At 44.2% G+C, this 23125-nt stretch overlaps 1 protein-coding gene across 2 annotated transcripts; it reads right to left on the bottom strand.

The window, feature by feature from the left end:
- Nucleotides 1-436: 436 nt before the first annotated feature.
- On the bottom strand, nt 437-22856 carry LOC133487350 (alcohol dehydrogenase 1-like). Of its 2 annotated transcripts, none has more exons than XM_061793756.1 (9): nt 22760-22856; nt 13586-13687; nt 9806-9947; nt 9607-9694; nt 5305-5524; nt 3320-3580; nt 3103-3235; nt 819-957; nt 437-725 (listed from the first exon to the last, which is right to left on the bottom strand). In XM_061793756.1, exons 1-9 carry the CDS (start codon nt 22841-22843, stop codon nt 692-694), a joined length of 1203 nt encoding a protein of 400 aa, XP_061649740.1. In that variant the 5' UTR covers nt 22844-22856; the 3' UTR covers nt 437-691. The 2 variants fall into 2 exon arrangements, with proteins under 2 accessions (XP_061649740.1, XP_061649741.1); XM_061793757.1 differs by lacking the exon at nt 22760-22856 and adding an exon at nt 13791-16953.
- Between the last annotated feature and the right edge of the window lie 269 nt (nt 22857-23125).

The raw sequence follows: 23125 nt of genomic DNA, 5'->3' as shown, positions 1-23125 counted from the left end.
TACATGCTACTGAGACTACTACTACTACTACTACTACTACTACATCGAGTGTTTTCCTCAAACCATGATGGTGGTGGGCCAGTCTTTTATGGTATTGGCTTGTATTTTTAAAGTCCCATCTTTTCATCAAATGCAAAAATATCACGTGCTAGCGCATGATGTGGTCTAATGTCCTTTCATTCAGTGGATCTGGTGTTGAGCTGCAATATCCTCTTCTTAATTATACATTTGTCACCACACAGGCAGAAGTACCAATTGGGGCCATATCTCTGGTGAATGATAATAATTACCATGCAAACATTGATATAATAATTACCATGCAAACATTGATATAATTAAGCTGAGCACACCGCTTATCCACACTATGGTGGCAGGCGTGCTGGAGACTATCCCAGCTGACTCATATGGTACAAAATAAAAACAGAACACCAAAAAGTCACTGACCTCTTTCATTTATTTTTCTTCACACAGACTATAGGACATGATAAGCTCATGTGACCATTTCAAAAATGTAAATAAACAGTAATCCCTTTGGAGTTGTGTGCTTTGTATAAAGTCCTTATTTACATTCATTAAATGCATATGGATAGAGTGTGCTGATTCAGCATGAAGTGATGTATTAAGACTTGACGTATCATATAATTAAAAATACATTGACTATTTAGGAGTTATTGAAACCTATATAATCAATTTATTGTGGATTAACACTCAGGACTGTCCGGATGCTGTGGAACAAAAAGACAAGATGAAAAACACACTTGATGTAGAGTCATTAATTACTGCATAATAATGATTTAATAATTAGAGTGTAATTATACCTTTTGCCCTGCCTCAACAGTTCGATGGCTTCATTGATATGGTCCAAAGGCATGTTGTGAGTAATGAACTCATCCAGTTTAACTTTCTTGTCCATGTAGGCTACAACCATTTCAGCCACGCCATCTTTACCCTTAAAGCCTGATTCAGAAATGACGAAAAATATTACAGAGAATAAGTGGATACATTGTATTGCATGAGCTGCCTTGAATGCTGAAGGTGTCTGTTCTTTTATGCCCTCATAATTGAATCAGTTAATCAAGTAAAACCAATTACACAAGATGCAAAAACGCATGAAACATGACCACAGAAAGCTACTTGGACACAGAGGTCGAGACCACAGTATTGTTCCCGTCTTTAGAGGGGTACGCAAACTGTTAGTTTGATCGAATTTGAGCATTTTTTCCCCCAAATTTCCAATCCACGTCACCAAAGGCACAATTGTGTGTAACCTGTCATGATCCTGTGTTCTATTGTTGATATTGTATATTTTTCTGCAGGGCCTGCTGACATTCAGTATTTTTCCATTCCCTGTCCATGGTGGATGGGCGGAGCCTCCGGTGCACACCTGCTTGGCAACATGATTAGTTAGGTTCTTCCATGTGAACAATAGCTCAATGTGCGGGGGTGCGTCGGCAACTCTTATTTTTATGCGATGGTTCGTTCCAATCGGGTTAAACCACGTTGTACAGTGTTTGACAGGCTTTAGGGTTAATGCCATTTTATATTACCGCCGCCACATTAATAAGTCACATACTTCTTCTACCATCCGGAAGCAGTAGAGTGTGTTCTACAGGGATACAGCAGCCAATCATAGTGCAGCGGTGCGTGTCCTGGAGCCAGTAATATTGGAGCAGGGCGTGTCCTTCCAGGAAAATGCGCTGGATTCCTAATAATGTAGGACGTTCCCTTTCCGGGTTGTCGCAATTGTAATTTGTTTCGTCTTTTATAAAAGTGTTTCTGCTTTTGTTAATGTGTTTTCCGAAATGAAAAAGTGTTTCGGTTTTTGTTAATATGTTTTCTGAAATGTAAAAGGGTTTCTGCTTTTGTTAATTTGTTTTCTGAAATGTAAAAGGGATTCACAATTTGTTATATGGTTTTGCACTTCCAGGCCATCGTATTAAAGGGTCGAAAAAGCAGCAATTACTCATTGTCAGTTTGTGGTGATGAGCGTTTGAGATGTAACTGACATTGTAACATTTACATGTTCTCCCTGTGCCTGCGTGGGTTTTCTCCAGGTACTCCGGTTTCCTCCCACATCCCAAAAACAAGAGTGCTAGGTTGATTGAAGACTATAAATTGCCCGTAGTTGTGAATGTGAGTGCAAATGGTTCTTTGTTTATATGTGCCCTGCGATTGGCTGGCGACCAGTTTGGGGTGTACCCCGCCTCTTGCCCAGAGTCAGCTGGGATAGGCGACAGCACACCCATGACCGTAGTGAGGACAAGCACTATGGTAGATGAATGGATTAATACATTTATAACTTTCATATATGCAATTCAATGCCAATATGTGATACTTTAGAGGGGCATAAGTATTTCATTTATCAACTGGAGGTCACCAGCCACACAGAAGCACATCCCTATTAAAGGCAGGTGTGTTCTGCTTGAATGAAGTGAACAACAGCTGATGTGGACGTGGTGTGAAAAGGTGATTTCCTGCCTTAAGCATTGGCACCATTCCCCACAGTGACGGTCCTGGTGATGTTGTCAGCGAAAAGCATTATCGGAAACCAGAATTCATTGCGGCAATGTTTTTAACTACAATACTGTAGTTGTAGAAATTCAAGCTAAATGTTGCTCTTTACTTGCATTTGTTCCTGTTGATATTGTTGTGAGTGTGTGCATTTGCTTTTCGTCAGGCTAAGGTTCTTATTTGTGAATTTATTTCATAAAATACTGACTATGGCTTGGTTTTAAGCAGTGGCTTTCTGATCTGGGATGTTCTTTGCATACTCAAGCAATTTGGTGACTGACCAAATGTATGAGTTGAGATTATTCAGTAAGGTATAGTTTTCTGCTAAGAATTGAGCTCAAATGACCTTATGTGAGTCATTGCTGCCATATTAAAATGATACAGCCAATAAAGTTAACTGTATCAGAGATATGCAGGTGAGCAACTGCACGATTTTGACATAAAAAAAAAAAAAAAAAAAGAAAATCTGCGATGCACTGAATCCGCAATAAGTGAACCATGCGAGAGATTTTTGGATAGGAAATGAACAAATAAAGATGGCGTCATCTTCTTCCCCAATGCAAATCCAACCGAATCCCTCAGCTCGTTTACCTCCAAATATGGAGCCCTTCCATGTGCGTCCACCTATGAGGTCAGCAGGACGAGCAGAGAATTCTTCCTTGTCGGTCCAGCCAACAATCACGCTCACTCCCCATCCTTGTATGCAGGACTCCAAGGCAGCACGCTCGACAGAAAAGGACAAACAGATTATTTTGCAAGACATTGAAGAAAGTCATTTGATCAAATTCTTGAATCAAATGTTCCTCACCATGAGTTTTACATTCCCCACACATTCCAGGGAGTAGTCAACTCCGCCATTAGTCATCTCAGATAGAACTTGGCTGATAGGTTTGTTGTGATCCTTTGGATTAACAAAGTCAGTGGCTCCGAACTCCTTGGCTTTGTCAAACTTGTCTACGTTGATATCCACGGCGATAATTCTCTTGGCGCCAGCATATTTGCAGCCCATGACTGCAGCCAAGCCCACAGCTCCCAAGCCAAACACAGCGCACGTGGAGTCCGGTTCCACCTGAAAGAAAGACAAGAATTACGAATCATTAGCGATGGCCCGTTGAGACAAATTTATGTAGAATATTACAAATATTAAGACAATTGGTGAGTTGTCTTTTAGATAGTATGAATATATATATACTCTAAATATGACAAACATTTTCCTTCCATATCTATATTAAAAAATTACCAAGTTTTTTGCAGAAGGTAGCTGGTAGTAGTTAGCACCTGCGTCTCACAGTTGAGAGGTTCTGGGTTGGGATCTCGGCATTGTCCCTGCTGTGTGTGGCCTGCATTTTATCTGCATTATATTGTGCATTCTCCCTGACGAGGGAGATGGTGAGCTACCCTTGATCTACTGAACCGGACCACCTCAGTATTCCAAGGTGCTGGATTTTCTTCAAGATTCCTACCTCTCCAATGTGGTAGGTTTTTGAACTGCAACTGTAGTGGACCTGACTGAACAAAAGTGCACTTTGACTAAAAAAACCTAACTTGACATTGACTTGAATATCCAAAACTGAGAATAATGGATTTTCCCATTTGACATAAAAATATTTTGGTTTATTATTTTGAACCCAAGTTAAGCGTGTTGTGCGCTCGGAAGTCGTTTTAGATAGGCAGGGATTAGAAGTACTTTTTTCAATTGTTTAAAATCTATTTTGCATTTAACACTTTTGTGGCTGTAGTTGCTTATTGTGTGTGTTATTGATTAGTGGGTCAATTTACAAATCTATTCCTCCTAGAGACGAACCTAAAGAACTAGCCTATACATCTAGTGTGTATTAAAAATAAATAAAGAGTGATACCACTTGTAGATAGCCAGAAAGGGTTACACTTACCTCACTAGCCTACATGCTAACTTGGCTAGGCTAGGTAAACTTATTGTGTTAACATTTCATTTGTGTGTAAGGTTGCAACCAACAGATGGGAGAATCTCTTTGTTTTGCATCTTCTCAACTTGTTTCTTGCTAGTGTTGGATTGAACAGATTAATTTAGCCCAAAGGAATTAAGCCACATTGACTGTGTGAATGACGCCTTATCTGACTTCATGTTGTTCCCCACAAATAAGTCGAAAATCCACAGCACTCTCCACTCTCATCCTGAAAGCGGGGACACTTCAGGGATGTGTCCTTAGTCCCCTCCTCCACTCCCTATTTATACATGACTGCTCTCCCATGCACCCCATCAACACCATTGTCAAATTAGCTGTCGACACCACCATTGTAGAACTGATCGGGGACAACGACGAGTCAGCCTAAGTCAGCCTACAGGGAGGAGGTCCAACATCTCAGCCATTGCATGAAATCAACAACCTGGACCTGAATACAGCTAAGACAAAGGAGAAGATCATGGACTTCAGGCAATCCAAGAACACTGAACACACCATTCTTTAAATTACTCCACCGATCCACTTATTTGAATAATTAAAGGTCGTAGCTATCGGCATAGTGTGAAAGTTAGAAGCAACTGCAAGCATTGCATTGAGTATCATCTGTGTTGTAGTCGCCCGTTATTGAGGTCTTCTGTTTATGTACTGTATTGATGTGTCGTGTAGTATATTTTGTAAATGGCTTGCAAGGGATAAGAGCGATGCAGTTTATTCCAACCACTTTTTTGCTCGCTCTTTTAGTTTCACATCTGTTCTTTCTTTCACAAATGTCAAATTATAAAATTAAAATATAAAGACAATCAGATATTGTATCTTTAATGACACAAACATGGATGAGATTGTATTGTACCTGAGCATTATTGACTGCTGCTCCAAATCCTGTGCAGATCCCACAGCCAAGGAGACAGACTTTATCCAAAGGGGCAGCAGGGTCGATCTTGGCCAGAGCAATCTGGTTAACCACACTGTACTGTGAGAACGTACTGATTCCCATAAACTGCAGCAACTTCTTTCCCTTGCAGTTTAACTTGGAGACAGGTGCTTTGCTCACATTGTGAGGAACAACATTCCTAGACAAAATAGAAGTGTTGGTGTAAATATTCAGGATTACAGATTGAAGGATTACCTTTGGTCATAGAGGGTTTATGGTTGAACCAACAAACAACGGTTCAAACTGGTCTATTTAAGTCAGCCTTGTGCCTATTTCAAGAAGTAGTATATATTTAAAGGACTTGTATTCATTTCAATAGTTGTTTCCGCAATATACAGTATTATATTTCACAAGGTGCCCTGCGATTGGTTGGCGACCGGTTCAAGGTGTACCCCGCCTCCCGCCCGAAGATGGCTGGTATAGGCTCCAGAAGCCCGCGACCCTAATGAGGAGGTAAAGAAAATGGATAGATGGAAGATAGAAAGGACCCCTCATTTCATCCCTGATTTGACCTTCATCTTTTGGCAACGAGCACTGTGCAATCACTTCACAAAACGAGTGGCACACTGCTAAATAGAGCATTTCCTCACCAATATCATTAATTGTCTTGTGCCCTGGTCGAGATGCTCGATTGAATGTTTGTTGCCAAATTAACACATTCTAAAATATATTACTTTCCGAGGTGCACACAACAATTTTGTGTGCACATCAAAGTACACGGTTCTCAAAGTAGCTTCTGAAGTTGTTGCTTGATGCAAATTTTTTTCATGACTCACCCACCTGATTGGATGAACTTAAAGACCCACAGCAGGGTACCGTACGATCAGCTAATTTGGTGCAGTTCTCTAGAGCAGTACTCGCTAACCTTCTTTGCACCACAAGTCGTTTGCGAAGGACAAAACACTAGTCCAGCCCCATCTAATTTCTAAATGGGTTTTAATTTAGCAAAGCTAAATTGAAAAAAAAAAAGGCTAAAAAATAAGATCAACAACAAATAACAAAGATATGATGTCATTTTAACAACATTCATAGTACAGATCTCAAAACTCAAAATTGTGTTTAATTTATGGTGGGGACACACAAAATTGATGATATTCTATATATTACTCTCCATCGATTTTCTCTACCGCTTATCCTCATTAGCTATCTTCGGGCAAGAGGCGGGGTACACCCTGAACTGGTTGCCAACCAATCTCGGGCACATATAAACAAACAACCATTCACACTCACATTCACACCTACAGGCAATTTAGAGTCCTCAATCAACCTAGCATGCATGTTTTTGGGATGTGGGAGGAAACCGGAGTACCCGGAGAAAACCCACGCAGGCACAGGGAGAACATGCAGAGTCCACACAGGCGGGGCCGGATTTGAACCCGGGTCCTCAGAACTGTGAGGCAGTCGTCCACCGTGCCGCCTCCTGGGTTTCAACTATTCAATACTAAAAAAGCTAAATGTTTCCACACATCATCCCATGCACGTGCTTGAATTGTCCACTGGTGTAGAAAATGATGGAAATGCAGTTTATTTAATTTTTTTCACCAGGAGAAAAAGGAAGGAAGAAGGAGTCGTCCACCGTGCCGCCGAAATATTATTATATCAATACCCATCCATCCATTTTCTGAGCTGCTTATCCTCACAAGGGTCGCGGGAGTGCTGGAACCTATCGCAGCTATCATCGGGCAGGAGGCGGGGTACACCCTGAACCGGTTGCCAGCCAATCGCAGGGCACACATAAACAAACAACCATACGCACTCACATTAACACCTACGGGCAATGTAGAGTCTTCAATTAACCTACCATGCATGTTTTTGGAATGTGGGAGGAAACCGGAGTGCCCGGAGAAAACCCAAGCAGGCATGGGGAGAACATGCAAACTGCACACAGGCGGGGCCAGGGATTGAAACTATATCAATACAATATATATATATATATATATATATAAAATTAAACTCATTGACTCCTGTATGACGTATGTGGTCATGTACATTTCACGATAGTTTAGTAGTTAGTATGGCTTCTCCATCTTCTCCTGTTAATTACCCCTTGTCCTCTACAGTGATAAAAATACTTATCAGACATGTTGCTTATTTGCTGCAATGGAGGCGAGGATTAGTAATTTAGAGAAGCAGCTCTGCTGCGATATCTATATGAATTGGTAATAGACTGTAATCTGATTTTCATCTCTGTAACAACAATCAACAAACACAGTGTTCTTAAACTACGTAATCTGAGAGGACTAATGCTTTGGAACTGGATGGGTTTGGTTTTAGCCCCACTGTGGATGTGGACAAAATGTAAAATGGGAACTTGTTGGAGAAATGGTAGTCTGCCTCCTGACTACTGTCGAGGTGTCCTTGAGCAAACCATCGACCCTCCTGCCAGCTCTTGAGGTGCATCACCGTTTGCACGCCCCTTTCACTCTGACATTATTCCTTGCATGCCTGCCTGTGTGTGATACGGTTCTCTGTGTGGTATGAAACACCAATATAGAGCAAAGTGGAATTGAATTTCCACATAAGAGATTAGAATGGGTGTGATACATTAATACATTAATTAAATTGGCTTCAGACCAATCAGTACCCTGTCTCTCTCCAAAAGTCAGCTGGGATAGGCCCAATCTTAACCACAACACTGATGGGGACAAGTGATATAGAAAATAGATGTATTGTTTTATGAATGGTATTATGATGCAACAAATGTGACATGCCATTTGGAAGCAATCAAATTAAATTGGTGAATACAATTAAATTGGAGTGTTCCATTCATTAACATGGGTTGAAAGCTGTGACATAAAGGACACTGCACAACCGGGGAGTTGTAATCTGTGGAGGTCATTAGCCAGAAATGGGCAGGGGGGGGGTGTTCTAAGATTGGAACTATTGTTGCATCGAGGGGAGTTATATTGTTACATGGTAAATATCACCAGTGATGTGATTAATATCCAGTTTTATAACGTGGCAGCATACTGTTGTTGCTTTCCCACACTCAGGGCCAGGCTAAATTAGCACCCCATACAGCCCATCCCAAGACATGCACAGGGATAAAATGAGTGATCCCTCCCTAACCCGCTTTCTTGTTAGGCTCTGGGACAATCAGCTAAACTCGTGGAGAGCAGTTTTGGCTAGCACACACTCCAAAACAGAGAGAATTAGGAAAATAAGAACGAAGACAAAGAAGAAGACGACAAGTTAAAATCAGGACAGCCTTATCAAGTAAGGATCATTAGAGAGTGGGACACCCCAAGGAAGTGTCATTAGCCCTACTTTGTTTATGATTAAATCCAAAATGTGTGTCCAAAACACACAAATTCCTTGTGTGTTTTGGACATACTTGGCAAATAAAGATGATTCTGATTCTGATTCTGATTCTGATTAATTATATTTCTGTAAAGGTTCCAGTTGAGATGAATGCGGAAGTTGGTTGCGCACAACCCCAATTTATGATACAGCTCTTGTGTTTGGCCAGTAATTGTATTTGGTCCCACGGTGGATGACGGTTAGAGCGTCTACCTCACAGCTCTGAGGTCTTGGGTTCAATCCCTGGCCCCGCCTGTGTGGAGTTTGCATGGTGCACATCCCAAAAACATGCATGGTAGGTTAATTGAAGACTTTAAATTGCCCGTAGGTGTGAATGTGAGTGCGGATGGTTGTTTGTTTGTATGTGCCCTGCAATTGGCTGGCAATCAGTTCACGGTGTACCCCGCCTCCTGCCCGAAGATAGCTAGGATAGGCTCCAGCACTCCCGCAACCCTTGTGAGGATAAGCGGCTCAGAAAATGGATGGATGGATGTATTTTGTCCAAAATCAGTATCCATCCATCCATTTTCTGAGCCTCTTCTCCTCACTAGGGTCGCGGGCAGGAGGCGGAGTACATCCTGAACTGGTTGCCAGCCAATCGCAGGGCACATAGAAACAAACAACCATTCGCACTCACAGTCATGCCTACGGGCAATTTAGAGTCTCCAATAAATGCATGTTTTTGGGATGTGGGAGGAAACCGGAGTGCCCGGAGAAAACCCACGGAGGCATGGGGAGAACATGTAAACTCCACACAGGCGGGGCCGGGGATTGAACCTGGGTCCTCAGAACTGTGAGGCTGACGCTCTAACCAGTTGTCTACCGTGCCGCTCCCAAAATCAGTAACTTCCTAAAATCTATTTAGAATTTGCATTTAGGATCTACTTTCAGGAGAAGAAGGTGGTTGGTTATGGAGCTCACCATGCGTTTTCACACTGGTTAGTCTTAGGACTCTTACAGAAGCGACACTCTCTACACTGGGAGATGATCAGGGGGATAACTTTGTCGCCTAAAATACAAAAACAAGGCTTAATTTAAGGAAACATATAAACTTAACTTTAGTGTCTAATTCCTTCATGTTTTGGAATAAATGTGAGGTCGGAGATCCTCAGAAACTGACCTGGCTGAAATTCCGTGACTCCAGGGCCAACGCTCTCCACAATGCCTGCTCCCTCATGGCCAAGAACCATTGGGAAGATGTCTTTTTTGTCAGTCTCATCCAGGTAGAAGAGATCAGTGCGACAGAGACCCGTTGCCACGATCTGCTCCAAAGAGAGTGACTTGTCAGTAAAAACACTCGCTTGAGCACTTGGTGGTATCGCATATTCATTTAATGTAGTCTATTACTTTTACTAAATAAACCGAGCGATAAAGCACATCACAGTGAAAAGTGGCTAGCACGTCTGCCTCACAGTCAGGTTTCGAATCTCTAGTTCAACATCTCTGTGTGAATTGGCTTCCCTTCATATTACAACAAGATGCCTGTTATAGTAATTCGTAAAATAAATACTTTAGTATCAATAAATAGTGCCTAAAATGCTTTTAACCTGGATCCAAAGTAGCATAACCACAGCTAAGCATGTATTGCATTAATATGAAACGTTATAAAAACATATTTCTCATTGTTCATGATTGTGTTTAGTTTAAAACAGTGCATTTATTTTGGTTGGGTGAAAGGTGGTGGCTTGTTCAGTTCTGTGATGGCTCTGACAAAAAAATCGCCACAACATGCACCAATGGTGAGGGATGCCATCAAGCTGAAGAAGGAGTCCTATTGGGCCTTTTTGGCTTGTGGGACTCCTGAGGCAGTTGATGGGTACCGGCTGGCCAAGCGGAATGCAGCTTTGGTGGTCGCTGAGGCAAAAACTTGGGTATGGGAGGAGTTCGGTGAGGAAAGACTTCCGGACGGCTTTGAGGAAATCTGGACCACCATCCGCCATCTTAGGAGGGGAAAGCAATGCACCATCAACACTGTGTATAGTGGAGATGGGGCACTGCTGACCTCGACTCGGGACGTTGTGAGTCGGTGGGGAGAATACTTCGAAGACCTCCCCAATTCCACCGACACACCTTCCCATGAGGAAGCAGAGTCTGGGTTCTCTGAGGCGGGCTCTCCTATCTCTGAGGTTGAGGTCACCGAGGTGGTTAAAAAGCTCCTCGGTGGCAAGGCCCCAGGGGTGGATGAGATTCGCCCAGAATTCCTAAAGGCTCTGGATGTTGTGGGGCTGTCCTGGTTGACACAACTCTGCAACATCGTGTGGACATCGGGGACAGTGCCTCTGGATTGGCAGACTGGGGTGGTGGTCCCCCTTTTTAAGAAGGAGGACCGGAGGGTGTGTTCCAACTACAGGGGGATGACACTCCTCAGCCTCCCTGGTAAGGTCTATTCAGGGGTGCTGGAGAGGAGGGTCCGTCGGGAAGTCGAATCTCATATCCAGGAGGAGCAGTGTGGTTTTCGTCCTGACCGTGGAACAGTCTACACACTCGGCAGGGTCCTCGAGGGTGCACGGGGGTTCCCCCAACCAGTCTACATGTGTTTTGTGGACTTGGAGAAGGCATTCGACCGTGTCCCTCGGGGAGTCCTGTGGGGCGTGCTTCGGGAGTGCGGGGTACCGAACTCCCTGATACGGGCTGTTCGGTCCCTGTACGACCGGAGTCAGAGTTGGGTCCGCATTTCCGGCAGTAAGTTCCCGGTGAGGGTTGGACTCCGCCAAGTCTGCCCTTTGTCACCGATTCTGTTCATAACTTTTATGGACAGAATTTCAAGGCGCACCCGAGGCATAAAGGGGTTCCGGTTTGGTGGCCTAAGTATTGCATTTCTGCTTTATGCAGATGATGTGGTTCTGTTGGCTTCATCAAGCCGTGATCTCACTGGAGCAGTTCGCAGCCAAGTGTGAAGCGGCTGGATGAGAATCAGTAACTCCAAATCTGAGACCATGATCCTCAGTCGGAAAAGGGTGGCGTGCCCTCTCTGGGTCGGGGATGAGATCCTGCCCCAAGTGGAGGAGTTCAAGTATCTTGGGGTCTTGGTCACGAGTGAGGAAAGAATGGAAGGAGAGAACGGCAGGCGGACTTTGTATCGGTTGCGTTGTGGTAAAGAAGGAGCTAAGCCGAAAGGCGAAGCTCTCAATTTACCGGTCGATCTATGTTCCTACACTCACCTATGGTCACGAGCTGTAGATTGTGACCGAAAGAACAAGATCCCGGATAGAAGCGGCCGAAATGAGTTTCCTCCGCAGGGTGTCTGGGCTCTCCCTTAGAGATAGGGTGAGAAGCTCGGTCATCCGGGAGGATTTCAGAGTAGAGCCGCTGCACCTCCACATCGAGAGGAGCCAGATGAGGTGGCTGGGGCATCTGATTCAGATGCGTCCCGGACGCCTCCCTGGCGAGGTGTTTAGCCTGGCCCTTCATGTTTTCTTTAAAGAATTGTACCCATCTTACAAATTCTGCCTGGGTAATCAAACATATGAGCAAAACTGTGAATTTTTTCATTTACTAAATAAAAGTAGGACTGTGAATTTCAAAATAAGAGGATGTAAATAAAAAGAATCACGTGTTCAAGTAAAGTGCTTAACTTCAGAATAATTATTTGAAAAAACTAACAAAATACAGATAGTACTTCATGTTTTCATTATATGGGTAGAAGCAAAATCATGCATTGTACATAGGTAGAAGGGTTTTCTAGAATTTTCAGGTCAACTTTGGGGGTGCCTATTATACATGGGTGCACATTATCCACGAGAAATTACGGTAATTATTCTTTCTCCAGTTCCTAGCACTCTTTTTTTTTTGTTATTCTCTGTGAAGCTGGCATACCTAATAGTGAATGTTGGAACATTCATTGACAAAAGACCTTTAGCACCTCACCAGGCAAGTTATGTTTTCGTTGGTGTATAAACTATACTGAAAGGTTAAGCCCCTAAATACATTTCTCATCTGCCCCAATGATATGAACCATTTATTTTGCAGCGCTTCCAGATCCTCTGGGACAGCTGTGCTTTCCGTAATGTGAGTTAGAACTGAACACGGGGAGGCAGCGTTCATTCGAGAACAAACTCCCCCAAAAACAGAATCTCTAATTCTAAATTCTCGTAAATAAGGCTGAAGACCTTTCTTTTTACTGATGCCTTATAGTAGACGAAATTTAAGATCACTGCATTGTAACTTTTATTTTTTAAATATGAATTGAATTTAACTTTCATCTTATCTCCTTCAATAACCTTTTGCTTTTTAAAAATAAATAGAATTTTGAAGCTTTGGATTTTTTGTATTTGCTTAAATTATCACATTTAGCATTCACATTTTGTCTTGAGGCATTTTATGCCTTGTGTAAAGTACCACACAAATATTGCACAAATGCCTTTCCTTGCCTTGCTTATTCCTATTTATGTCTTATATAACTGAGGCCAGGGTACAACCTGCCTTTCACTCAAAATCAGCTGCAAAAGGTTGCAGCTCACCTGTGAACCCGAACAGAATCAGCAGTAGAAAATTGATGGGATTTATTTCGTTCTGTTTGAGTCTCTGTAGCATTCCCCTAATCCCATAATTTCAAATTGTTGAGTCCTGTCTTTTTTACATTATTGTTTTACATTATCCTCCATGTACCGCACACTATGATTTGAGTAACTAAGCCGGGTTTGTTGTACATGTTGACTGGAACAGTCCCAGAAAGGCATAGAAGTGGACATCCTGGAAAATGTAGTGAAAACAGCTATTACTGAAACAGTGAACAGTTGGACAAGTGGTTAGAGAAGCTCAAAGTAGGTTATAGGTTATTAGCTTAGTTGGTAAAAGTGGATATTAGGTTCATCCTGAAATTTTACCTGAAACCCGAAAACCTGGAACTTTTTGTATGTAGTGTATGTTATGATTTGTTGTGCAATCGCCTTTTTCTCACCTTGACGCGGACTTCGTTGGCCTGCGGCGGCTCGACGTCAATCTCCTCAATTGTCAAAGGCTTGTTTGGTTCCCAGGCCACTGCTGCCTTACACCTGATCACCTTGAGAACAAATGAAAAAAAAAAAAAAAACGCACAACATTCTCAGGGATTTGGTAGGAAATATAATAATTGTGGTCTATAATTGGTCCTGCATTGACTTTACTGTGAAATGAAGCCAAAACGGCGGCATGGTAGCCGACTGGTGAGCACATCTGCCTCACAGTTCTGAGTTCACAGGCCTCGCCTGTGTGAAGTTTGCATGTTCTCCCCTTGCCTGCGTAGGTTTTCTCCGGGTACTCCTGTTTCCTCCAGCATCTCAAAAACCTGCATGGTAGGTTAATTGAAGACTCTAAATTGCCCGTAGGTGCGAATGTGAGTGCGAATGGTCGTTTGTTCGTATTTGCCCTGCAATTGGCTGGCGACCAGTTCAGAGTATCAACTGGGATAGTCTCCAGCACTCCCGCGACCTTTGTGAGGATAAACGGTATGGAATATGGATTAATGGATGAAGTCAAAACTGATACAAAGGTCAAGTAGGTAAACATTGACCCACACGAGGAACACAGTGTGGTTGCAACACTATGAGTGATCATAGGCAGTGTGTGTCCTGAACAACATAGAACCAGTTTAATTTTAGATTAATATGTATGTGATGGTGTTTAATCCAACCAGAATAAACGCCACATTACTCAGAGATACAAAAGGTTGGGTGCGAGTCATTTTTCCCTCCACTTCACTTATTTGAACATTTAAAAGAAAAACATTACCTTTGTAGTCGAGATTAAAATGAGGGTTCTTCAATATTGCATTACAAACACAGTATGAACTAATTTTAATGCCTCAAAGGTCGTAGGATTTAAAGCCCACCCATATTTATTTTTTTTAAATAATAGTTTCGAAGAAGTGTTGGGAATAAATAAATACATGTAACCAGATTACGTAATTTGATTACAAAATGTATCTAATTGTACTCCATTACATTACTGGTAGAAAATGTGAAATTAAATTACTGTTGCTTTTGGAAATTTCCTTGATTACAATTTTTGTTACATTTGAAAAATAGCATCAAAAACTTTTTTTTCCCCCTATCACTCCCTCCTTCTAAAACGGATGCTTGTGATTGGCTCTCTCTGCTCATGTGACATTCTGTGCAGTCTCAAACATGACATGGCCCGGCAGTCATGGACAGACTGTCCCAGTTCATGCGTGCCGTGGGGAGCCATTTGATGCTCTTTTGGACTATAATTCTTGGAGTAGTTAATAACCACAAAATCCTAAAACTAAAAATATAAACAAAGACAAAAGGAACAGAGTCAGGACTCCTTTCTACACACCAAGGAGAACTAAGTCATAAGGGGTGAGGACACACCTGAAATGCAGCACAACACCACAGTATATAAAGTACTCACCACTGTGTTGCTTTTAAATGGAGGAAGTCGAGTTGAAGTGGTTGATGTAGATTAGCGCTTCTCAAATTTTTCACACAAAGTACCACCTCCAAAAATACTTGGATCTCCAGATACCACCAGAATGACCAACATTAAAATACAGTAGCGTGATAGTCAGTGTTAATCAACAATGAGGCAGAGGTTTCTTTCTTAAAAAGTACATTTAATATTATTACAAGCCCCTGTTGAAGGTCAGGGCACGAGACTTACTACAGGCTCTGGAGTATGGATGAGGTTAAGGCGCTTAAGTCTTTGGGAGAATGTGTGCTCGGCCAGATATGAGAAGGAAGGCCCACACTTCACAATTACTCCACCCAGAGTGCACCGATGGCCATCAGGTCCGCAAATGATAAGTGGACAGCAAAATGGGTGCAGACAGACAAGCACAGAGCTGTTTGCCTTTTCTGACTCAAACGTCCCATATTTTGGCTATTTAGACCTCAATAGAGTGACTCTCTAACATGGACTTAGTATAAAAGTGTCAATTTCATTTCAATAAGCATCTTGATTTTATCATACTAACGTCCAGAATAGGTCCTTCCGACAGATACTTCTGTTTGACCCAGTTTTGTATCCGCTTTGTCCATATTTGGCTAAGACCGCCCCCTATTCTCTGATTGGTTGCCTGCATGTAGCAGACCCAATCCTCACTACTTGTGAAAGCACACGTGTTTGTCATGTTGACAGCGCTGGCTCGGGGGCAGAGAGGTTGGCGGAGATCTTCACAAGTGACGGAGATAAGCTTAAGAAATTCGAATGACCTGATTTCAGGCCTCTCAGCAGAAAAACATCTGGAACTCAGGAATGCGTGGATTATTTTGATTCATATTGCATATGTTTACTGAGGCACCCCAGAGCCAATATAACATCCCAAATACAAGAAAAAGTTGGTTTGGTATAACATAGGATATTTAAGCATACGGGAGAATATGCCCCTTAATGGTGACTTGCTTTTCAGCAGTTTTGTGCCATCTTTGAATAGTAATTTTTATTCACGAGAGCCCTTTCCACTGTAAAGAAAAAATAACAATACGCGCTTATTTTGTTATTTGCTTCAAACCCTTTGTTGTTGACGACTGTATCTTTTACACTTCTTTTATCTTTTATTTTGTGCATGAAATATATTAAGATACTGTGATGTACATTGGCGCAATAAAAATTAAAAATATGTGCATATTTTTCCAAATTTAAAACAGGATTTTTGTCATACATCTGGTTAGGAGGAGTTCACTGCTGTGGGTGTCAGGATTCTGTTAAACATATATACTGTTCAAGTACTTAGTCTGGTGTTTTGCTTGTCTACATTTAACATTAATTTAGCAGTTACCATGGCTTGTCCGTCTTCTCCTCTGTGGCCACCTGGTCATAGTAACAAAAAAAATTGCGGCCCCCTCCATCATTTATGTTGTCAATCCCTTCTCTAGGCTCTGATACTGTTATATTCAAAACTAAATTTCATTTTCATATAAGACAAAAAAAAAAAATCTGAACTGAAATAAAATGTGGTTTCCATTTTGACATAAAATACATTTTTTTAAGAAAAAGTAAACATGACCCCTGTCATGAATCCAAAACAAATATATCAGGAGGAGGATAAGAACAATTTTAATTCTAAATATAAATATAAAGAAACACAATAAAGAAGGAAATATATACTAAGGCTTAACGTTTTGTATGTGAGAAAGAATAATCAAATAAATATTAGCAAGTGAACACAAACGTGGGTTAAATAATAACAATAATCTAATGAGCACAACCCGGGTTCAATCCCCGGCCCCGCCTGTGTGGAGTTTGCATGTTCTCCCCGTGCCTGCGTGGGTTTTCTCCGGGCACTCCGGTTTCCTCCCACATCCCAAAAACATGCATTAATTGGAGACTCTAAATTGCCCGTAGGCATGACTGTGAGTGCGAATGGTTGTTTGTTTCTATGTGCCCTGCGATTGGTTGGCAACCAGTTCAGGGTGTACCCCGCCTCCTGCCCGATGACAGCTGGGATAGGCTCCAGCACGCCCGCGACCCTAGTGAGGACAAGCGGCTCAGAAAATGGATGGATGGATGGATAATGAGCACATTGACAAGTACCACATCCAGCCTGCCGGCCACCTACTTGTGTCCCCCAATCTCTTAAGGCCTTTTCACACTGCACTGACCGTAGCACAGCGCAGTGCTCCGCCAACCAACCCATCCATCGTGTACAGTATGTGCTGCCGCAGCGTAACAACACAACGCAATGCCGCAAAAGCCAGGCACGAGCTTTGCACCATGAAATGAAGTTTGTATGTTTTAGTTGGGTCAACATGTGTATGCCGGAAACTGTCGCCATGGCAGCAATACGCAAACAGCCTGTTACTGAGTCACACAGAGTTCAATGCTGTGAGTATCAGGATTCTGTTAAAAATATATACTGTTCCACCCAAGTACTTCTGCTGTTTTTCTAGTCTACATTTCACATTAGTTTAGCACTTAGCATGGCTAGTCCGTCTTCTCCTGTTCTCTCTTCTTGCTCGGCGTGTCGCATGCTTAGATACTCCCCGTCCTCCTTTAGCGCTAACAAGGTGTAGCTTATTCGCTGCCATGGAGGTGAGGCTTACTGACTTAGAGGAGCAGAGCCGCATCTCGGAAGGACAGTGTTTAGCGGCACCAGTTAGCCAGCCGCAGCTCATAGCTGATGCGAAGCAAGTTAGCTTAGAGCCTAGCATTCCCCTGATAGTTCTCGAACAGCTTTGGGGAGGATGCACCGTTTTTTTTAACCAGCTTGAAGATGGTTAAAAAACATGGGACTGGCAGATGGCAGCTCCTCCATCTGGCCAGGTCAATTAGGTCATTAATAAACATTATCCTGATTGCTTGGTAGAATCCAATTCTATACAGTAGGCCAAATTTATACTGTCTACTGCACTGGTGTCATACAGCATTTTATCTGGCCCGCAAAATCAAATCAAAATTGCTCATCGTGTTCTGGTGTAATAACATTGAGATATTTGCAAGCATTTTTTTTGTTACCAATCCCCCTTTGAAATGAAATGTAATAGTTGATAAACATGTTTTTATAGACTTCTGATTTCAAAACTGGTTATTCATCAATGTGTTGTGTACAGTGTATGCAATTATATGATGTAATCTTTCATTTATATGGGTTCACAGTCGTAACGGCCCTCCGAGGAAATAAGTACGATGTGGCCCGTGACAACAATGAGTTTGACACGCCTGGTCTACTGCGTCTAGAGCATATACCGCATACAACTTATACCACGCACCCCAATGGCAAATGTAGCAAAATACTGTATATCAGGGATGTGTCACACTCATTTTTGCTGTGGGTTACATTATTGATATGGTTTCCCTCAGAGGGCCTACATGACTGAAAGCATATAAATGTTTAATTGCCTTATCATAGTATTATACAGGGTGATAGAAAAATAACTCACTATTATAAAAAATATATATATTTATATTATATTAGGCGGCACGGTGATGACTGGTTAGAGCGTCTGCCTCACGGTTCTGAGGACCGGGGTTCAAGCCCCGGCCACACCTGTGTGGAGTTTGCATGTTCTCCCCGTGGCTGCGTGGGTTTTCTCCGGGGACTCCGGTTTCCTCCCACATCCCAAAAACATGCATGGTAGGTTAATTGAAGACTCTAATTTGCCCGTAAGTGTGAATGTGAGTGCGAATGGTTGTTTGTTTATATGTGCCCTGCGATTGGCTGGCAATGGTATGGGCTTCAGCACTCCCGCGACCCTTGTGAGAATAAGCGGCTCAGAAAATGGATGGATGGATGGATATCCATCCATCCATTTTCTACCACTTATCCGGGTCGGGTCGCGGGGGCAATAGTTTCAGCAGGGACGCCCAGACTTCCCTCTCCCCAGCCACTTCATCCAGCTCTTCCGGGGGGATCCCGAGGCGGTCCCAGGCCAGCCGAAGGATGTAGTCTCTCCAGCGTGTCCTGGGTCATCCCCGGACATGCCCGGAACACCTCACCGGGGAGGCGTCCGGGAAGCATCCGAATCAGATGCCCCAGCCACCTCATCTGGCTCCTCTCAATGCGGAGGAGCAGCGGCTCTACTCTGAGATCCTCCCGGATGACCGAGCTTCTCACCCTATCTCTAAGGGAGAGCCCGGACACCCTGCGGAGGAAACTCATTTCGGCCGCTTGTATCCGGGATCTTGTTCTTTCGGTCATGACCCACACATCATGACCATAGGTGAGGGTAGGAACGAAGATCGACCGGTAAATTGAGAGCTTCGCCTTTCGGCTTAGCTCTTTCTTTACCACAACGGACCGATACAAAGTTCGCATCACTGCAGACGCTGCACCGATCCGCCTGTCGATCTCCCGTTCCATTCTTCCCTCACTTGTGAACAAGACCCCAAGATACTTGAACTCCTCCACTTGGGGCAGGATCTCATCCCCGACCGAACAGCCCGTATCAGGGGGTTCGGTACCCCATACTCCCGAAGCACTCTCCACAGGACTCCCCGAGGGACATGGTCGAACGCCTTCTCCAAGTCCACAAAACACATGTAGACTGGTTGGGCGAACTCCCATGCACCCTCGAGGACCCTGCCGAGGGTGTAGAGCTGGTCCACTGTTCCACGGCCAGGACGAAAACCACACTGCTCCTCCTGAATCTGAGATTCGACTTCCCGACGGACCCTCCTCTCCAGCACCCCTGAATAGACCTTACCGGGGAGGCTGAGCAGTGTGATCCCCCTGTAGTTGGAACACACCCTCCGGTCCACTTTCTTAAAAAGGGGGACCACCACCCCAGTCTGCCAATCCAGAGGCACTGTCCCCGATGTCCACGCGATGTTGCAGAGGCGTGTCAACCAGGACAGCCCCACAACATCCAGAGCCTTTAGGAACTCCGTGCGAATCTCATCCACCCCCGGGGCCCTGCCACGGAGGAGCTTTTTAACTACCTCGGTGACCTCAAACCCAGAGATAGGAGAGCCCGCCTCAGAGAACCCACACTCTGCTTCCTCATGGGAAGGCGTGTCGGTGGAATTGAGGAGGTCTTCGAAGTATTCTCCCCACCGACTCACAACGTCCCGACTCGAGGTCAGCAGTGCCCCATCCCCACTATACACAGTGTTGGTGGTGAACTGCTTTCCTCTCCTGAGACGTCGGATGGTGGACCAGAATTTCCTCGAAGCCGTCCGGAAGTCTTTCTCCATGGCCTCACCGAACTCCTCCCATGCCCGGGTTTTTGCTTCAGCGACCACCAGAGCTGCATTCCGCTTGGCCAGCCGGTACCCATCAGCTGCCTCAGGAGTCCCACAGGCCAAAAAGGCCCGATAGGACTCCTTCTTCAGCTTGACGCCATCCCTCACCGTTGGTGTCCACCAACGGGTTCGGGGATTGCCGCCACGACAGGCACCGACCACCTTACGGCCACAGCTCCGGTCGGCCGCCAGAGCAATGGAGGCGCGGAACATGGTCCACTCGGACTCGATGTCCCCCGCCTCCCCCGGAACATGAGCAAAGTTCTGTCGGAGGTGGGAGTTGAAACTCCTTCTGACAGGGGATTCTGCCAGACGTTCCCAGCAGACCCTCACAATACGTTTGGGCCTGCCACGTCGGACCGGCATCTTCCCCCACCATCGGAGCCAACTCACCACCAGGTGGTGATCAGTTGACAGCTCCGCCCCTCTCTTCACCCGAGTGTCCAAGACATGCGGCCGCAAGTCCGATGACACGACCACAAAGTCGATCATCGAACTGCGACCTAGGGTGTCCTGGTGCCAAGTGCACGTGTGGACACCCTTATGCTTGAACATGGTGTTCGTTATGGACAATCCGTGACGAGCACAGAAGTCCAATAACAGAAGACCGCTCGGGTTCTGATCAGGGGGGCCGTTCCTCCCAATCACGCCCTTCCAGGTCTCACTGTCATTGCCCACGTGAGCATTGAAGTCCCCCAACAGAACAATGGAGTCCCCAGCGGGAGCACTCTCCAGCACCCCCTCCAAGGACTCCAAAAAGGGTGGGTACTCTGAACTGCTGTTTGGTGCATAGGCACAAACAACAGTCAGGACCCATCCCCCCACACGAAGGCGGAGGGAGGCTACCCTCTCGTAGGGCCGGGGTGAACCCCAACGTACAGGCGCCGAGCCGGGGGGCAATAAGTATACCCACACCTGCTCGGCGCCTCTCACCATGGGCAACTCTAGAGTGGAAGAGAGTCCAATCCCTCTCGAGAGGACTGGTACCAGAGCCCAAGGTGTGTGTGGAGGCGAGTCCGACTATATCGAGTCGGAACTTCTCGACCTCACACACCACCTCGGGCTCCTTCCCTGCCAGAGAGGTGACATTCCACGTCCCTAGAGCCAGCTTCTGTAGCCGGGGATCAAATCGGTCACCGCCCAGCTCACACTGCACCCGACCCCTATGGCCCCTCCCACAGGTGGTGAGCCCATGGGAAGGGGGACCCACGTTACCCTTTCGGGCTGTGCCCGGCCGGGCCCCATGGGTGCAGGCCACCAGGCGCTCGCCTTCGAGCCCCACCACCAGGCCTGGCTCCAGTGGGGGGCCCCGGTGACCCGCGTCCGGGCAAGGGAAAACGAAGTCCATTGTTTGTCGTCATCATTAGGGGTCTTTGAGCCATGCTTTGTCTGGTCCCTCACCTAGGACCTGTTTGTCATGGGTGACTCTGCCAGGGGCATAAAGCCCCAGACAACTTAGCTCCTAGGGTCACTGGGACACACAAACCCCTCCACCACGACAAGGTGACGGCTCAAGGAGGGGATGGATGGATATATTATAATTAATTCATATGTTGTAATATTTTTCTACATTTTTTTTTGTGTGTGTTATGTTTCATTATTTAAGGAGAAAGTATAGTCTACCAAACCAATGACTTTGGAAGAACTTGAAGGGCGAATAGGAGAAGTTGTCTTCCATCCCACAAGAGTTCCTTGTGAAATCAGTTAATGCGGTTCCCAGGCGGCTTGAGAAATTGGTGGCTAATGCTGGCGCCCATATCGAATTACAAGTAAAAATGCAATACACTTTCTTCTCATGTTAATTTCTTGTAAGAATTATAGTTCAGAAATAAATTACAAGTTAGTTAGTTTGCTTGTTTGTCTTGAAAAGAGAAACAACTATAAAATTAATGGTCAGTTTTTTGTTTTTTTAAATATTGCTGCCGTATTGTTCTCCAATTCCGGAATGACCCTCAAAAATTCAGTAACACGTTAAGAATTGTTGTGTAACAGGCTTTAGGCAATCAAGACACATCCACAGTGGAAACAAGGACACCTACCTTTTACACAATGCAAACTACCTTCGTAAACAAATTAGCAACTGGTGAGTTGTAGGCAGATATGACCGTTCCAAAGGTCGAAACAGAGCAAGAGGAAATGGGCGAAAATGAACAAAAACAAAGTAGAGACAAGGTTCTTTAAGGTTAAATGACAAGTTGAGACAAGGTTCTTTTAGGTTAAATGATGTTTGCGATTGTCTTTTACATACAGTAACACCTGCAGTATATAATCTGACTGTATACTGGTATCATGGTTCCCTCCTGTGTTTCAACAGATAAAATGGTAATACAACATAGATCTCCCATAGTACTGTTGAATAATTATCCAGGAATTGTTGAATCACAGTATCCAGTTTTGCATAATATTCATTCGTGTGAGTGCATACACAAGCAATATTCAAGGCTATACCACTTACCTTACCAGCTGTGGCCATGTTCAGTGAAGGGAGGAACTGACAGAAGACAGCTGCAGCTGCTGGACAAGCTGGAGCCTCGATCATGGCCGACTTATACAAGAGCTTCATGTTACAATGGGCGGAGCTTCAGGCTCTGAAATAAAGTTGAGCGAATGTAGTTTAGATCACAACATTGGTTCTTTTAACCCATGTAACCTTCATATTTAATTGACCAGAAAGATGAAAAAGTATGTATCCGTTAATTTGTTTAATTGACTACTTAAATAGCCCTAAATATACTGTATTTCTTGTGTGTTTTATACAGTTAAAATAGCCTGGGGTCAAGTTGACTCCTAAGAACACTTGTACAGAACACTGAAAATACAT

Source organism: Phyllopteryx taeniolatus, chromosome 13, assembly GCF_024500385.1.
Source record: "Phyllopteryx taeniolatus isolate TA_2022b chromosome 13, UOR_Ptae_1.2, whole genome shotgun sequence".
NCBI lineage: Eukaryota > Metazoa > Chordata > Actinopteri > Syngnathiformes > Syngnathidae > Phyllopteryx > Phyllopteryx taeniolatus.
The sequence above is the reverse complement of the archived record's forward strand: the minus strand, read 5'-3'. Positions and strand labels throughout refer to the sequence as shown.